A 19,006-nucleotide genomic window follows, 5' to 3' on the forward strand; every position below is an offset into this window, starting at 1 on the left:
CCAAGGGCGCTTTGTTGTGCCATCACACACACAGTCACTACACTTTAAGCACTTTTCTGGAGTTGGGCTTTTGAAGCGAAAAGCTTCACTACGCTAGTCAACACCGCGCTTCGCGCGAGCCGGCTATGTCGGGATTGGCTCCGTAAGCGTGTTTGGAGTCGACGCAGTTGGCCACTGCCGCGCCGCTTTAACCGCTTTACGCGCGCCATTTACGCCGCTTTACCAAATGATAACAAAAGTCTAGTTTGAAAAATTCGAAGGACGATTTGTTGTGCCATCACACAGACAATCACTACACTTTAAGCACTTTTCTGGAGCTGGGCTTTTCAAGCGAAAAGCTTCGCTACGCTGGTCAACACCGCGCTTCGCGCGAGCCGGCGTATGTCTGAATTGGCTCGGCGTATGTCTGAAATGTCTGAATTCGGAGTCGACGCATGTGGCCACTGCCGCGCGCTATGCGTCATCGTTTGACGTTCGCCGCAAGCGCGTGTTTATCGCGGAGGCCGACTATATAACCGCTTGCCAGTGAATAGGCGTGCGCATTCAACATGGAAGGAGAGGTATACTACCGATACAGAGAGCTGTGTTTATGGCTGTACAGAAATCGCAAGACAATGTGCCCAACAATGATGAATAAAGAAGTTTAATAATCATGCATAACTTATGGTATATATCATTGATAAGCAATTTGCATAACTATAACAAGGCACACGTATAGCATAACCATAAGCTCCCGGCTAAACCGTAAGCATATCCATAAGTGAAACCGTAAGCATAACCATAGGCTAAATCACAAACCTAAACCCTAAGCATACCCATAACTTAATTACACCATAAGCATATCCATAAGTTAAACCGTAAGCATAACCATAGGCTAAATCGTAAAGCATAACCATAAGCTAAACCATAAGCATCACCGAACCTTTTCGCTTCGAGATATCCAGGCTTAACCTTAGCTAAGCCCCAGCCTTTTTTTTTTTTTGTACAGAATTGTTAAGGTTTCAAGCATTGGTTCCTAATATCGGTCACGGGGAACTCATGAAATGAAATTCCTCTTGATGCTCGGCCGCTTGACTTGCACAACGGCACGCAGCAGTAAACCATCGTGCTTGAAGTTGGCGCAAACGCGAAAGCCGGCGCCCACGGGGCTGAGAATCGCAGTGTCGCTGAAATAGAATCTGGTAATCAAGATCTAGCAACACCAACAGATCACCAAGCACTCAGCTAATCGACTGTCTCGCGCACGTGCGTTTGCGTCCTTCCGTGCTCTCGCTGAAATGCTTGCTGCCCGTGCGTGCGGCCGGCTACGGGGTGGGAGTACGTGGGGGTGAGCACTAGCGCCACTGTTCGTGGCGGCGGTTTGGAAAACTAAAAAAAAGCCACACAAGCAAAAGCAAATCGGCGGCGCTGGCGCAGCGCCGCACGCGCAGGTCGCCCCTTATACAGTAGGTCGTGGACAACACAAGCGCCGTCCCGGAACATCGAGCAAGCCGCCGGCTACTGCAGCTGCCCCCGGAACACGGAATTCTACCAGAGACGACCAAGAAGACAGCCCCAATGGCAGCCGGAGCAGCCCCAACAGTTCTGCAGCAGCCCAGGGAGCCACCGACGTTCCGCGGTTCCACATTTGAGGACCCGGAAAGCTGGCTGGAGACGTATGAGAGGGTCGCTAAGTTTAACAGTTGGGACAGCGACGACAAGCTGCGGCATGTCTATTTCGCATTGGAAGACGCCGCCAGGACGTGGTTCGAGAATCGGGAAGCCACCTTAACGACGTGGGACCTGTTCCGGAGCGGCTTCTTGCAAACGTTTTCAAGCGTCGTGCGGAAAGAGCGAGCCCAAGCTCTACTAGAAACCAGAGTGCAGCTGCCAAACGAGACGATCGCGATCTTCACGGAGGAGATGGCCCGTCTTTTCCGGCACGCCGACCCAGAAATGTCGGAGGAGAAAAAAGTTCGCTTCCTGATGCGAGGCGTCAAGCAAGAACTTTTCGCCGGACTTATTCGTAACCCACCGAAGACTGTGGCTGAGTTTTCTGCAGAGGCATCGATGATCGAGAAAACTCTGGAGATGCGCACCCGGCAATATAACCGCCAGGGGCACACGCCGCAGTATGCCATCCAGGGACTGGGTTCGGACGACCTTCAAGAGACCATCAGGGCCATTGTGCGCGAAGAACTGCGCAAGGTCCTGCCTTCGTCGCAGCCTCAAGTAGCTTCGATCGCTGACATCGTGAAAGAAGAGGTGCACCGATCGCTTGGAGTTCCCGAGCTGTAACCACAATTACCGCCGCCCCAGCCAGAAGCGATGACATACGCCGCCGTCGCACGCCGTCAAGGTCCCCCTCCGCGACCACGCCAGGGCCCTGCAACGACGCAATTCCGCCGCCGCCGCCGCCAGCACGCCCTCCCGTCGCCCAGCGCACCTACGCGAGGAAGACGGCCATTTGGCGAGCCCTCGACCACCGCCCGCTCTGCTATCACTGCGGAGAAGCCGGCCATGTGTATCGCCGATGCCCATACTGGGAGATGGGACTGCGAGGTTTCGCCGTCAACGCTCCGCGCCCGCAGCAAGGTGAACGCCCTCGTGATATCACCGACTACCTCGCCGCTACTCAGTGGAGCTCTCGACGACCGTCGCGTTCGCCATCACCAGGCCGCTACCTCTCGCCGCAGCGCCGACCATACACTGGCCCAGCCCGGGGCCGGTCTGCGAGCCCATATCCGGAAAACTAAAAACAGCAACCGATGGAGGTGCGGTTGCTGTTCGTCGAACTGACGAAGATCCTCCGCCGCCGACGAAGACGACGAAGAAACCATCTCGACGACCTAATGACGACACGCCGCCGTCCCGACGAAGTCAGGAAACCAAGACTACTCCGATGAAAGACGACTTGACGACGCGACGTTCCAACTTCAGTTCAACACAACGCAGCCGTGATCCGACGCCAAGACCTAACTGTAACGCAAGACAAAGAACCACCGAGCTCGACGTGCTTCTCGACGGCCATGCAGTCACCGCCTTAGTAGACACAGGAGCCGATTACTCCGTCATGAGTGGACCCATCGCCGCCCAGTTGAGGAAAATCAAGACTGCATGGGAAGGCCCTCAAATTCGGACCGCTGGAGGACACCTGATTACGCCGACTGGGATCTGCACGGCAAGAATTACCGTTCATGACCGGACTTACCCTGCCACCTTCGTTGTCCTCCAACAGTGTTCACGAGAGGTCATTCTCGGCATGGACTTCCTGAACCAACATGGCGCAGTCATTGACCTGAAGTCGAAATCGATAACGCTGTCACAAGATCAAGCGATACCGCCGGAGAGCTGTCGTAGTCACCAGGCCTTGAGTGTGCTCGAAGATCAAGTGAGCATCCCGCCGCGCTCCAGCATTATTATTTCCGTCGGCACTGAAACACCCGCTGACGTAGAAGGCGTTATCGAGGGCGACCAACATCTACTGCTCGACCGTGAAATTTGCGTCGCAAGAGGGATCGCTCGACTCCACGGAGGGCAAGTGGAAGTTATGCTAACCAACTTCAGCCAAGAGTTCAAGCACATCAACAAGGGCACGACAATCGCATACATCGAGGAAATTGTGGAAACCAGCAATGCCTTTGTCCTCTCGGATTCAGCCGCATCTACCCCGATGAGCATTGTCGCCGAACCAGACTTCGACGTGAATCCAAGTCTCCCCATGAGCAAGCAGCAAAAGCTCAGAAGTCTTCTCCGACGATACAAGGACTGCTTTTCGACTTCATCGAAGATTCGACAAACACCAGCTGCAAAGCATCGCATAATAACCGAAGAGTGCGCTCAACCACTCCGCCAGAGCCCTTACCGAGTTCCGACGCGAGAACGTGAAGCTATTAGGCAACGAGTCGACGAAATGCTCCGCGACGACATCATCCAACCGTCGAAAAGCCCGTGAGCATCTCCTGTTGTACTGGTGAAGAAAAAGGACGGAACCCTACGTTTCTGCGTTGATTATCGTCGACTGAACAAGATCACGAAGGAGGATGTGTACCCCCTTCCACGGATAGACGACGCATTGGATCGGCTCTGCAACGCTAAATACTTCTCGTCGATGGACCTCAAGTCTGGCTACTGGCAAATAGAAGTCGACGAGAGAGATCGCGAAAAGACTGCCTTCATCACGCCAGACGGCCTCTACGAGTTCAAGGTCATGCCATTCGGACTGTGCTCGGCGCCTGCAACGTTTCAGCGCGTCATGGACACGGTGTTAGCCGGACTGAAGTGGCAGACGTGCCTTGTTTACCTGGACGACGTCGTTGTCTTCGCCGGAAATTTCGACGATCACCTCAGGCGGCTTGCGACAGTGTTAGAAGCCATCAAGTCATCAGGGCTCACTCTGAAGCCGGAAAAGTGCCGCTTCGCTTACGATGAGCTTTTGTTCCTAGGCCACGTGATCAGCAAATCAGGAGTACGCCCCGACCCACAGAAGACAGCTGCCATCGCAAAGTTTCCGCAGCCAACCGACAAGAAGGCAGTGCGCAGATTCCTTGGCATGTGTGCCTACTATAGGCGCTTTGTCAAGGACTTTTCATGCATCGCGGAGCCGCTAACACATCTAACCAAATGTGATGTTGCGTTCAAGTGGGAAACGCCGCAGGCCAAGGCATTTCAAGAACTCAAACGACGCATGCAGTCGCCGCCGGTACTTGCACACTTCGACGAGGACGCCGATACCGAAATTCACACTGACGCCAGTAGCCTAGGCCTCGGTGCCGTCCTAGTCCAGAGGAAAGAAGGACTTGAAAGGGTGATATCGTATGCTAGCCGGTCGCTGTCAAAAGCGGAAAGCAACTATTCTACGACTGAAAAAGAGTGCCTCGCCATCATTTGGGCTACAGCTAAATTCCGCCCTTACCTCTATGGCAGGTCATTCAAAGTCGTCAGTGACCATCACGCATTGTGTTGGCTAGCTAACTTAAAGGACCCTTCAGGACGGCTGGCGCGGTGGAGCCTCAAACTACAAGAATATGACGTCACGGTAATATACAAGTCCGGAAGAAAACACTCCGACGCCGACTGCTTATTGCGCGCCCCCATCGATCCCCCGCCGCAAGACGACGAGGACGACGACGCCTTCCTTGGGATAATAAGCGCGGAAGACATCACTAAACAGCAACGAGCAGACCCGGAGCTAAAGGGCCTCGTCGAGTATTTGGAAGGGAACACCGACGTTGTCCCTAGGGCATTTAAGCGCGGGTTGTCTTCGTTCACGCTACAAAACAACCTGCTCATGAAGAAGAACTTCTCACCAGTCCGCGCCAGCTACCTTCTTGTTGTACCGTCAGCGCTGCGTCCAGAAATACTGCACGCCCTACACGACGATCCAACTGCTGGGCATCTCGGATTCTCCCGGACGCTGTCGAGAATACAGGAAAGGTATTACTGGCCGCATCTGACCGCCGACGTCGCCCGTTACGTCAAGACATGCCGAGACTGTCAACGACGCAAGACACCACCGACAAGGCCAGCAGGATTACTACAGCCGATCGAACCTCCTCGCCGACCATTCCAGCAGATTGGGATGGATTTGTTGGGGCCGTTTCCGATATCAACATCCGGGAATAAGTGGATCGTCGTGGCGACGGACTATCTCACCCGCTTTGCTGAAACTAAAGCTCTACCAAAAGGCAGCGCAGCCGAAGTGGCAAAATTTTTCATCGAGAACATCCTGCTGCGACATGGTGCCCCAGAAGTCCTCATCACCGACAGAGGAACGGCTTTTACAGCAGAGCTCACCCAAGCCATTCTGCAGTACAGCCAGACAAGCCACAGGAGGACAACGGCCTACCATCCGCAGACGAATGGTCTTACGGAGCGCCTGAACAAGACCCTCGCCGACATGCTAGCAATGTACGTCGACGTCGAACACAAGACGTGGGACGCGGTCCTGCCGTACGTAACCTTTGCGTACAACACGGCGGTGCAAGAAACAACACAGATCACGCCGTTTAAGCTGGTTTACGGCAGGAACCCGACGACGACGCTTGACGCCGTGCTGCCGCATGTAACTGACGAAGAGAATGTTGACGTCGCTAGATATCTCCAGCGCGCCGAAGAAGCCCGACAGCTCGCCCGCCTGCGAATCAAGGTCCAGCAGAGGACCGACAGCCGACACTACAACCTCCGACGACGCTTCGTCGAGTACCAGCCTGGCGACCGTGTTTGGGTCTGGACCCCGATACGCCGACGAGGACTCAGTGAGAAACTACTCCGACGCTATTTCGGACCCTACAAGGTCATCCGACGTATTGGCGCTCTGGACTATGAGGTCGTGCCAGACGGCATTTCGCATTCACAACGGCGCCGCGCACGATCTGAAGTGGTCCACGTGGTGCGCCTTAAACCCTTTTACGGACGCTGACAAACTTCGCCATTTTTGTTCTTTTCTTTGCTACGAGTGCTTTTGTTTATTACCTTCGATTGTTTGCAGCATCGGGTCGATGCTTTTTAAGAGGGGGGTATTGACACGTGTACTTATCTTTATCGGGCGACCACGTTTCGCCGCTTAACAAATGTAATCGCACAGCGAGGGACGCGCCTGCATGTATCCGACGTTTCTGGAAAGTTATCGATGCTTCTACCCGGCTGTCTGTTGTCGCCGAACCTTGTATTATCTGATTTCATCGCGTAACGCGAATGGTGTAGAACTTTGTGGAAAGCACGCAGGTCCGAACGATTAGTCTGGAACATTCGACGAGTGCTCTATAAAAGCCGACGGGCTTGACCCGCTCATCAGATTTTCGACGATCGCCGAGCGTGTTTGCCGCTATCGTTGTGCTATAAGTGTAGCTTGTTTTGTGGGCACAGGTTCGCCCAATAAAATTTAGTTTTGTCGTTCACAGTATTGTTACTGTGTTATTCAACGTCACCACCACGTGACAATATGGCAACCATAAATTGAAGTTAATAATTCAAGAATAGTGCCTTTGCATGGTGGGGCAGCCATGAATTGTAGCTATAAGTTACGAGCACTGCAAGTAGCACTGTTTTTGCAGAATATAGTTCAACTCTACTACTTTCAAACATCATTGTTTTTATCTGCATTTGTATAGCTCCAGTTCCTGTGAACAACACTCATCTGGTGGAAGAGTGGCTTGCACCTGCAGTTGGGCCCAATGAATAGCCAAATTTCTGCCAGTTTTCATGTTATTAGCATATTAGTTGAGGCAGTCGTTCTTATAGTAGCCTGTTTGCCCAGTGTAGAAGCCACTGCGGGTGTTAGGATCTTGTACACCACTTCAGCTTTGCAGGGGACACAGCATCTGGCACATAGTTTGTCACAGGCCATGTCTTTGGGGCAAGTTTGGTTTACTCACTTGCAAAGAGAGAACCAAGCTTGTTGGATATGAATTAAACCGCCTGTACACTCGGTGGCCTTCTTCATTTTGTGTGACATATATGGTTATAGCTACCCTTGCTTTATGCACTTCTTGTCCGGCAGCAGTTTTGCTTTTGAAACACTCAGGATAGCTTTCAGCAAGCTGGACAGGAATAGCACTGAAAAACCAGCAGATGTTAATTGTTGCACTTGTCATGCGAAGCTTCCTACAGTATGATGAGGACGGAAATTAATGAAGGTGTTCCTAAAGGCCTTCTAGCTTGTCATGAGTTTGGAGCAACGTGATGTACAGCACTTTTCTGATCACATACTATAGGTTCAGCAGGTGTGGCCATGGTTGAAGTGCAGTGCAAGGTCAAGAAAACATATCTATGAGCAGCACACTGGTAAAGGAGACGCTGGGAAAACTAGTGGGAACCCTGTTGAACATCTAATTGACCAAGTTGCTGGCTTCATCAGGCAAACTGTGATAAAGAGAAGGAAGTCATCAACACATCAGAAGGTTTTTGCGTATAGGCACTGCTAAGGTTCTCAGGCACATCTCTTGTAACACGCCAACAAATCTTAGTGCGCAGGCTATGCATGACCAACTAGATATGCCTTCTGTTTGGACAAAGCACTGCTCATTGTAACTGATGAAGATGGAGTGGACAAAAAAACGGCAGCTCCACTAATCTGGTTTCACTGGTATCGGCAGTGCTTTGTAAGTATGCATCGCCATACTCCCCACTGCCTTCTTGGTTGACATCAGCAAGGACCGGCTTAAGGCAAGGGGTAATAGACATCTTTACAAGCTAAAAATGCATGCATGCATGGAGAGCACATTGTGTCCAAAAAGTAGGCACTTCACAGGGGCACTGGAGAAGAAAGAGATTATTGACAGGGGCCAAAGGCAAGCTTATCTGCTACTAAACACCCAACACTGTTGCCATGTGACACCTCTGAAACAATCCTTCTGAAAGAAGAAATCATCCTTGTGCATCCATAAAGAGGGCGGATAGGCAAAGCTCCTTCAGCAATGCTGCCAGCTTCAGAAGGCCCACTTGGCACATCCTGAATGCTTCCTTCTTAGACTTTGCTGGGTGCAAGCATTCTACTGTCCAAAAGAGCACTGTTGGTTTGGTGGCAATACAGTTCAGAAGCGATTGCAAGAAACCTCCCTTCCGAGTTGGTCTGGAGGCTCATGGTGCTCACGAAGCGACACCATGAGACAAGCAAGGTGACCGGATGCCTCCAAGCCCTTGTTCGTTTATCACACTGTTCTGTTAGTAACAACCATCAGATCTGAAACCAACAAGCTCAAGTTCAGCACTCGTGTTGTTACTGTGGAGGATCCATAATAAAAAGCACAAAACAGAAAACTGAAGGGAAAGGATAAGGCACCATTTAACACCTAGTATTGCTGCAGCCCACCCCCTTTTATTTTGTCTGGTCATGCTACATTTTTTTTTCTATAGCTAGGCATGAACTTATCCTGTGCACAGCTTACTGCAGAGAGCATAGGTGATGTTCCCAATCGGTGTCCGATATTTATATACACTATGTCCTGGCTCAAAGAGGCTCGAAACACTGCAATGGAAGCTTTTAATAGAAAAGGTTCCTGGAAGAAAAAGAAGCTGTGGTGCAACATCTTGTCCCCTTAATAAAAATTGTGCTTCCGTATAAACTTCAGCCCTTCAGTTTAGAGTAAAGTACCAGTGCACTTATGAACAACGAATCAATTCTCAAAGAGCATGTGCAGTCCAGCCAGAAGCATAGGCATGAATCCGAATTGTGCTCCTGCATTGAAGGTGAATAATGCATTACAAAATGGTGAATGTGCCTTAGTAACCTTCCCTGCAATATGAATTTATAATGTACAAAGAATTGTCAATTAAGCTTACCAAGAGCACAGATGCACTTACAAATTATATCACAATTGAAAATAATGAGCAAACCTATATGCCCTTTCCACTCTTAGTATGCTTTACTGCACGATGCTTATTTCCACCTCTGTATTGCGGTGTCGCAAGCTACGAAAGAAACGTTGCATAATTGAGCTTTTTAAGATTACCTTTTCTACAATACACCTATGTTCTGCGGTGAAGCCTAAGCAATGTACTGCGGTGAAGCATACTAAAAGTGGAAAGGAGCCACTTCCACTGGACATAAAAATAGTTCTTTAATTATACCCTATGATTATACACTCGCGCAACCGCCGCCCCTCAGGTCGCCTGAGTGGACATACTATGCTGGGTGATAGCGGCCCCCTCCCACTTTTAGTATCCTTTACCGCGTAACTATAATGTACTGCGGCGAAGAAGCAGTACATTTGTATTGAGTGAATAAACAAATGGTTTTTACAACAGTACAGAAATAAACGCGCACCATGCATCAGTCTACCACATGGAAGAGCGTCGCAACAAAAGGTAGCTGATTCACACAGGCTGTGTAGCCCACTTATCAGTCGTAAAGGCTATTATGGGTAATTCAAAATTTCACACACACAGAAATATGTTTATATGTTAACGTTCGTACTCCTTGCGTAATAAGACTTCCAGAACTTCCACAATAGGAAGTAATTTACAACACACAAACGCAAACAACAGAGACATATGCCTTGTTTTCAACTCGGTCGTCACGCAAACGACATATAGCACGCAAAAACGTGAACATGCTGTGTGATAGCATCGTAATCTTCATACTAGGCAAGGAGCACACCACAATCCCGCGACAGCCGCTAATGAGACCAAAACGGGAGCACATATCTGTGAACGTGCAAATGGAGACCCTAAGCCACTCTGCTCCACCCCCGCTGCACGGCTGAACCACTCGTTTCAAGCACAGCACACCTAACACACATTCAGCACTGAACAGTGGGCGGTCGACGCAGTCGCGTTTACATGACTTGCAGCGAGCAGCACATCCATCGATGTCCGTTAAGCAAAGTCGGTCACGGCGACGCCACATCGCGGTTCGCAGAACTTCGCAGCCGAGGCGCTAGGCCACTTTGACATTTCAGTTGTCAAGGAAGCATGGATCACACAACGCAGATTCTCTACTGCCAGAAGTCACCGAGGCGAAAGCCGCACTGCCGCACCAGCACTACTCGCGGCTTTCCGCCAAGTAACGCAGAACCTACAACCAACACACAAGCAACGCACGCACAATCACATGAGCAATGTTGAACAACGCGCGGTTCAGAGAACGATCACGCCGAGGATGAACACACCACGGCGTCGCTCGGCGCCAGCATCGCGCCTACTCAAAAATCTCTAAACGATGCTGTCCCTAGGCAGCATACAGTTTCTCACTAGCATAGAGTTACTATTGGCGGCGAGGAGTTACGGAGTCGCCATCTATCGGAAGCGCCTCGCTGGCGTAGTATGAGGGATCACGTGGCGCGCTCCTCATAGGTTTTGCTGTCAGCGCTCACTGAAAACACCACGCTCGAGCCCTCCCGGACATTTCTGTAAGTACTTTCGAAACGACAGAAGTTTCTTACTGTATAAATAATAATCTTGGGCAAACTGAAAGCACACAATCGTTTACAGACGCTATCTCTTTACCGAATACGTACAGTGAACGCCACTGCGCGCGGTCGCCGCGATAGAGTCTCCCGAACCGGCTTCTTGCGTGAAAGGTAGGTAAACGCTGAGAGCAAACTATCTGAAATATGTTCTTATAGTGTTTGTATAACTAAATGGAGCGTAATAGAATGAAGCCTCAATGAAGCGATCGCGCAGATTCGCAGCGACCGACTGCGCGTCTGCATGCTTGTCCGCGCACTGTTTCGCTTTCTCCGCGCGCGCGTTTTCGCACCGTGCCATGAGCTTTAGGCCGCAGAATATGAGCATTTGACAGTATACAAGCAACCATTGTTGCGTGGGCGCTATCAGAGCTGTTCAAAAATAATTTCATTGTAGAGACTTCGACGCCTGCGGGGACTGTGATGTGCCGTCGCGACGATTCAATCTTTTTTTTTCTACTAAATTCTTTGACCTTTCAATACTATTTCTCGAGTTGCGTCGCACGGTATGTTCATCGGTGTTCTCAGCGTGCAATTCCCCGCTGCTCCTTTTTTGTAATCCAGTGCATTAATTCATAACACAAACATGACCATATGCCATGCTTTTTTTAAATGTGCTTCTTACCGCTGCCTTTCCACTCCACTGAACTTGCCAGTATCTATAGCATCGACAAGTTCATAGACCAAACTGTCATGACATTAGTCGGGCAGCGGACTCGAGCAGTGCGCGTTTTCAGGACATCGCAGACGGGGCGCCGTAGCAGAAATCTTCCTCGCGTCTGTGCTTGCTGCATACCTGAGTTGTAGCCGATGACTGTTTGCCGGTTTTATGTTTCGCGAGCCAAGCTTCACACAGCTTCTTGTCCTGCGGCTACGTGTGAATAAGGCTGACACCGTGCTCCGTTGCGTGCGTTCGGCATTGCGGCACCGAGCAGTAGCCTACCATGCTGTGCGCCTTCAAAGGCAGCCACTACCTATTGTAGTGCTTTCAAGCGTTGTAAAGGAGACACTCGAAGCGGGCAAATCTCGCCACTAAATGAGAACCGCAGCGTACGAGGGAATTTAAACTCTCGTTTTCAGCTCGCTTCGGCGCGCCCGAAGCAGCCGACGCGGCCGCTATGTCCACGTGATCCCTCCTAGCACGTCACGCCGACGGTGGCGCCAGCTTTTCCAGTGGTGGAGCTCGAGGCCAATACTGACTCTAGAGGACAAGCTACCCATAGGGCCCATGCATTGAAATCGGGAACCGCAAGAGCGCCGCCATGTTGCTACGCGCCGAGGTTGCCAGCTCCTGAGACGCTTGCTAGACTTGGTGACAGTAGTCAGTTTTAATCCGGCAACAGTAGCAGCGTAGCAGCATGGCGTCTCGCTTGTACTGTCGTGATCTGCGCGTGGAGCCGTGTGTTTGGGCTTTATAAGTTGGTTCTTTATTCTATGTTGCGGGACGGTGCGGGTGTGGTCCATGTTGGCCGTACAGGTGGCAGTTATGCAACCGAGGGATGATCCTGCTGAAGTTTCCGGTGGTATGCGGTTTTCAGCGGTCACGCCTGTTGCAGGAGTGTCACTCGACGAGGTTACGAGCTCGAAGCTGTGGTCAGATTCATCGTTGGCGTTCCGTAATTCTCTTCGCACGGGCGCGGTATGTTGCAAAAGCCGCTTTCGCGATCTATCGTCGCGGCGATAGATCGGGATTTTTTATTATTATAAGCACTGATCCATTTGGGGTAGGGCACATGTAACCTACAAACGGAAGTATCAGGAGAGCACCTGAGATTATAATAAAGCAGGCGGCGCAGGAACTCCAGGGCACCCAAGGGACAGTGGGGGGATCAAAGCTCGAAGCAGAATGGTACGTAGGTATGGGGCCGCCGAGGCATGTGTGTGCCAGGGAGTGTTCGCACGGACAGCTCCCCTGGCACGCGCAGCAGAGCCTCGCAAGGACGAGATACCTTAAAGGCACCTGCGCCCATGATCTTTCTTTTGCCTCGGTGCAGTGTGCACGATTAAAGAGAATAATATGGAGGGCATCCGGTGCAGTCGCGAATGCGTCATGACAAATGTAGCTCGCGTCGCCTGGCGTGTGCAGTAATACCAGAGTTGGTTGTGTGAACTTTATGCATAATACGCTTTGTTACGGTACCTTAACGCAATGGGTCTAGAGGACGGTGTTGGTACATTTTTTCGTACCGCCCTAATCCTATACCCCCTACTACAAACACACACACACACATACCCCCCTCTTTTTATGTATACATACAATTCCTTGCCATGACGGATCCATAGCCTCCTTTATTTTTGAATAATAGAGGAGGCTATGGACCAATTGACCAGTTCAAGTTGTCAACTTGTCAGTAACTGTCATAGGAATCACTGTATTAAACACAATTCCACGATCGGATTGTTTACTTTCATTTTTTGTTGCAACACTGAGGACTACATAGAACTTTATTTTGTATATGTGAGAGAAGTATGTGGATATCACGAGCTTAAGCCAATGTGCGATACACAGACAAAGCAGCTGCTACAACATGAACTGCATTGAGGGCCACACAACACATACGTAATTAAAGGTGCAAAATATAGGGGGAAGCTTCAAAATACGCTCTGTAGCACTGCAAAGTGTAACATATATTGTATGTGTACAATAAATGTTCAAAAATACAATGCATCAATGTCCCATTTGCCTTCAAGTTTATTATCAAGTTCAAGTTTACTGAAGTTTATTATGAGCATATGTACAACAGGAATCTACTGACACACCCGCAGTCAAGGTGGCTGTTCCGAGGTGTGCTGGCTGCCTCAGTGTAAGAAAAAGAAATTGGGTGAATGTCAACACCAGTGCCACTGCTTCTTGCCTCTGACCTGCACGTGCCTCCACGGCATCTTTGTGCACAAGTGTGCTGGCGTGGCGAAGGAGTCATCCAAGAGAAAGGGTATCGTTTACATGGAGAAGTGGCTGTTCACATTGCCTGCCGCTTTCCCTCAAATGTTTCCTTGGCGACTAGGGTGACACACCCGCAGTCAAGGTGGCTGTTCGAGGTGTGCTGGCTGCGTAAACGAAAGGAAAAGAAAGAAATTAGATGAATGTCGATACCAGTGCTATTGCTTCTTGCCTCTTACCTGCATTTGCCTCCATGGCCTCTTGGCTTGCAGAGTCTGTATGAGGGAGCTGCTGTGACTAGGTGTAGGCATTGTCTAAGCAAAAAGAAAAGGCCATTCAAATGGGAAATTATTGAAATCAATGCAGTTATGTCTGCTTCTTGCACTCTTCTTGCCCAAAAATTTTCAAACATAGTGTCCAGTACACACCAGGACTTTGACTGCCTCTGCTTTTTACCTGTAGGTGTTGCTGCGAGATCCTTAGTATGGCTGCGTGCAGCATTGTAACACTTGGTGGAGGCATTTGAAGTGGTAGCCAAAAATATAAAGAATCATCCTTGTCTGCACGAATGCTTTCAATTTCTAAATGCAGTGGTAACTATCACTATTAGTGCAAGGCCCCCCACATCTATGCGGCAAGTTCCATAGCTCGAAACTGAATTTTTCCTTTAGTGTTTCACGAGGCGTCTGATATGTCCACATTAGATGTGATGTGTTTGTTTGTATTTATCCCAGTGTGGAGAGAGCATCATTAAATTGTTTTTTTATTTTTGCTTGTCTTGTTCTTTGGTTTATTTCTGAGTTTATCAAGCACCAGTCTCATAATGCTAAAATGACTTATGTAATGGCAATCAGCTTTTGTTTTGCAGAAAAACAACGAATTTCCTGACCCATTGTTTGACATCCCCTCACTCGCATAATTTTGCAGAGTATTCTACCTATATTGACTTGCTTGACCTCCACTAAAGAGTCTTGCATTTTCAAATACAACTCTTTCCTTAAAATCATTCGACACTTCTCATAATTTCTGTACCTCGGGCTTCGATACTCTGCATTCACCATTTATGCTTGTTTCTGACTAAAAATGTCTTTTTTTAATTTAGAGCTTAAATTTTACCTTTGGAACACACGGAAGGGCTTGCCATTGCATATCTGCATAAAAGGGAAACATGTTTCATTAAACATTTGCAAAATCCAATTGAAGATTGATGAATGCAGCTTGCAGTGTGATATGACTGAATGAGCCATAAAAGTAACTCATTTCACTTGGTAAATTAAAGCACACATTAGTGTGATGTGCAAGATACGTTACACTAACGTGGTGGGTTCTCTTGCTTATACAGCAAAATAATCTGTGCGCGAGAAAAAAATTATTTTTGCATACCCCTTGTACACACTGATTTAAGGAGAATGAGCTGGAGCTGTCCACATGATCTACTTATTTTACCTGCGAGTATGGTCAACAAAAATGTGTCCCAGCTGCTTAGTGGTACTCGGGATTATGTCAGTATTGCATATGTGCCTGTTGTCTAAAATAATTGAATTTTGAAAATGCTCGCAGGGATCTGAAGTGCATATCTTCAGTTTATGGATACATGTAAAAGACTCAGCATCAAGTGCAAGTGAACGTTCCCGCAGGCCCGGAGTCAATCATGCAAATAGATTCGCTGCACAAATTTGTGACCAGAAAAGATATTCCACATGAAATGGCATGCAAGGAAGTGTTGAAAATATTACACAGTTAATAAAACGCCTACGCTATTAATATGTGGGTTGATGCACTCGTTATGCAAAACGGAGGTGAGGCGTGTAGACAGGACACAAGAGTAGAGTATTTACAAGCAAACAACACGAGCGCCGCCCACATCTCTACTCTTGTGTCCTGTCTGCACGCCTCACCTCTGTTTTGCATAATGAATCCTTACCAAGTAGCTGAGCTTTCTGCCGTTCTAAGTCTCGATGCACTCGATTTCGTCCGCATTAGGCATTCGCCTCTTGATTACTTCGTGGCACAGAAATACTCGGCATCAGGCTGTTTGTCTGCTGTGACCTTTGTAGAAGCATGATTGTTCAAAGTGCAACAATTAAACAGATTCTTTGAGTTGCTTGCGGCTTCGCCAGTACAATTCCGGTGCGCTGGTCCGCCTGTGCAGCAATTTCCTACTGAAGGGAAACCTGCAAATAAAAACACCGCTCCGCATGCAGAAAAATGCTCTACTGTGACGCTTCTCAAACGATGGTGATGCACCACAAGAGCTGCCTATTCGCGTGATATTCTCAACAAGGAGATACATTTGTTTACTTACATGTGAAGGTATATGCCAGAGCACTTCGGGGCTTCGGTGGCACACAAGGCACGAGTGTGTGTGCCATAGCGTCCGATGTCGACGCGCGATCGCATGTCAAACCTAAACTGTACGAAACTACTACGCATCCAAAAAAAACAGATTCGAAACCGAAATTCGCGTCATCCTTTATTGCAAGAATGCGTACATCGTGATTTACATAAGTCTCGGACTTAGCGATCGCTTTCTATAAACTTAATATTAACGTACCACCTTCATAAAGCCATCAGGTATGCGTTTTTAGATGAGAAAGCATAAGCTTGCTTTCAGCTCTTTCAATAGTAATTGCGCTGGCCACATTGACCAGTAGCAACAGGGCGGCGCCCTAGAGGTTCCCACTTTTCCGGCCCAGCTTTTCCTCTAGAGTTGTTCTACTAACTCTATGCTCACTAGGCACCTAGGATCAGGTCACGTGAGGGATTTTTGTACGACAAATAGACGCACGCAACGAGAGCGCGTGCAAGCGGAAGCCGGATATATGCGCCAAGTTCTTTATCATTTCTTTCTCTGTGTTATTCTATGGTGCACGTCTGAAGTTACGGTAGGTCGTGCTTCGATCTATGCCGGAAAGCGGCCTTTTGGAAAATTTGGAAGAATGCCGCCGTCCAAAATATCCGCCGGATGCACCATAAATCCTCAAAACCCCAACGCAGCCTCAGAGAGGTGCGACGTCTCTTCCATAGGCTCTACTCCATGGCGGTGCACTGTAGCAACGGAGCGCGCGCGCCCGCACCGTGCCAAGTTACGCCAGAAAGCACGTGACAATTTATTTATGTCGCAGTTCTTTTATCTTTGGCGGCGGTATTGCAACATTGTCAGTTCTTATTTAGACCCAGGGAACGACACATCGGTGCCACTCCCGTCGTCGACCAGCAGAGTCGCGGAGTCGTCGATCAGCTGTAGCATGGCTGCACGAAAGTGACGGTCCGACGTACTGAGGCTGGCTTACCGTCGTCATGCGTGTCCCTTTGGTATACGCCTCGTAAGTTCTTGGCGCGATTTTCGGGAGTGATGACTAAAAGGAATTGCTGACGCAATGAACGGAGAAGTGCACAGCAGTGGTGTCAGCGGCAGTGATGTCGATTCGAAAAAATCGCCGGGCAGCTCCACCCACCTCGGCATCGAGTTCGAGGACTTGCCGTTCGAGCTTCAGCTACTGGTGTTCTCTTACTTGACTCACTGCGAGCTCACTGTCGTCGCACGCGTGTCTAATTCGTTCCGCCGGCTCGCCTACGATCCGTCGCTGTGGAAGCGCGTCGAAGTCGACGGTGACTGCGACGCGTCAAGCTTCGGGTCGCTCCTGGATCGAGCGCCGCTGCTCGAAGACATGACCATGCGTGCATCGCCGCACGTGCTCGAACTGGCGGCGCGCTCGTTTGCGGTGCGCAGGCTGCGGCTCCTCGACGTTGGTTTCTCGGTGGGCGTGAACTGCGCTGCTGTGTCGGCGCTCGTCGATGCGTGCACGGAGCTTTCGCACCTCAACGCCGAAGGCTGCAAGGCCATGGACGACGCGGCCGTGACGGCGTTGTGCCGGCTACCCTACTTCGTGAGCCTCAACATTTCGCACTGCGGCTTGGTCACTGACGAGGCTATCGTGGCTTTGGCGCGCGGCTGCCCGCACCTGAGGTTCCTCAATGCCGACGGCATTCCCAGGATAACGGACAGGTATGCGCGGCTGCCGTTGCAAGACGACGTGCGCGCGGTCTAGCCTTACCTGCGCTGACGCACGTGATGAAAAAAGTAAAGGCATTTGGGCGCGTGCTGACGTTTTAATTGTGCTCGGTCATAGATTCTGCATGTCACTGAGCAGTGGTAGTGCGTATGTGGGCGAAGACCATCGCATACACCAGCAGGAACTTCTTCGCACCACTAAACGTATTCTACGACGATCACTTCCGGCGATACTTTCTTACCCCGCTCACTTTGCACTTATTCTTTCCCGTCACACACCCGACACCCAATTGTCGCATTTGCCCTGTCCCGATAGCAGATCTCTCCCATATGTGACAGTGCCCCATAAGAACCCTCCCCCCCCCCCCCCTGCACGCTCAAACCATTAATTAGTAACGAGGAGCTGTGGGAGACTGCCCTGCGCAGCTCCGATCCCACCCTACAGGACCAAGTTGTGAGGTGGGCTGAGAAGGTAGCGGAGGCCTACCCTGACTGGTAAACGGACGTCTAGTCCCATAATGTGGTGATGGATGCCTGCTGTGACTGAAGTACATAGACCTACCTCTCTTCCCCCCGGCCCCTACCCTCTCTTAAAAGGGCAATAAAGTTAATTCATTCATTGCCTTTGCATAACGTAGTGCTCAACCAGCCAATCAGTGCACGCCTGACGGCCGAGGCGATAGCACCGCCAAAAGTGATTACCACGACCTACTGGAACTCCAGACCTGCACAGATATCCAGCTTCTATGAGAGCCACTTGCGCCCATTCTCGTTCAACCATTGGCCGTTGGTGTTGCTTTTATGACCTGTTTGTCTGTTACTCTACTTTTGACTTGGGCCACGTTGCAATTAGAACGATGGCTATTCTGTTGTAACGAATCGCTTGCATAGTTGATGATTTTTGCGGACACAGTGACAGCGATGTTACAAAGCTTTGATCAGTCATTTGGGTGCAAAAGTTAACTGCCCGAACATGAAAAATGTTAGTGCATGTAGTCCGCTGCTCCCTAAAACAGTGTAAGACAGCCGCTCCTAGTGCCTTTTCACGCCGTAACAAACAGCACAGATCTTGCACATTAAGTCACATTGTTTGTAGAGCTCGTAAAGTTCACAACAGTTTCGTTGTTTACATAATAAAGTTTGCTTCTGCGCTTTTTAGAAACTGGCAACCACCGTAACGTTTGACGACAGAACGATTATCACTCCTATTAACTCCTAAAAGTT

General features: G+C 49.7%; 1 protein-coding gene across 5 annotated transcripts in view; it reads left to right on the plus strand.

The window, feature by feature from the left end:
* Positions 1 to 16,586: 16,586 nt before the first annotated feature.
* LOC142576705 (uncharacterized) overlaps positions 16,587 to 19,006 on the plus strand; it is a 111,367-nt gene continuing 108,947 nt past the window's right edge. The window contains exon 1 of one of the 5 annotated variants that reach the window (XM_075686959.1): positions 16,587 to 17,776. In XM_075686959.1, the coding sequence (XP_075543074.1) occupies positions 17,148 to 17,776 (629 nt within the window). In that variant the 5' untranslated portion in view covers positions 16,587 to 17,147. The remainder of the gene's footprint in view (positions 17,777 to 19,006) is intronic. The other 4 variants (XM_075686958.1, XM_075686961.1, XM_075686962.1 and 1 more) reach the window with 4 other exon arrangements.

The sequence above is a fragment of the Dermacentor variabilis genome, chromosome 3 (genome assembly GCF_050947875.1).
Source record: "Dermacentor variabilis isolate Ectoservices chromosome 3, ASM5094787v1, whole genome shotgun sequence".
NCBI classification, from domain to species: Eukaryota; Metazoa; Arthropoda; class Arachnida; order Ixodida; family Ixodidae; genus Dermacentor; species Dermacentor variabilis.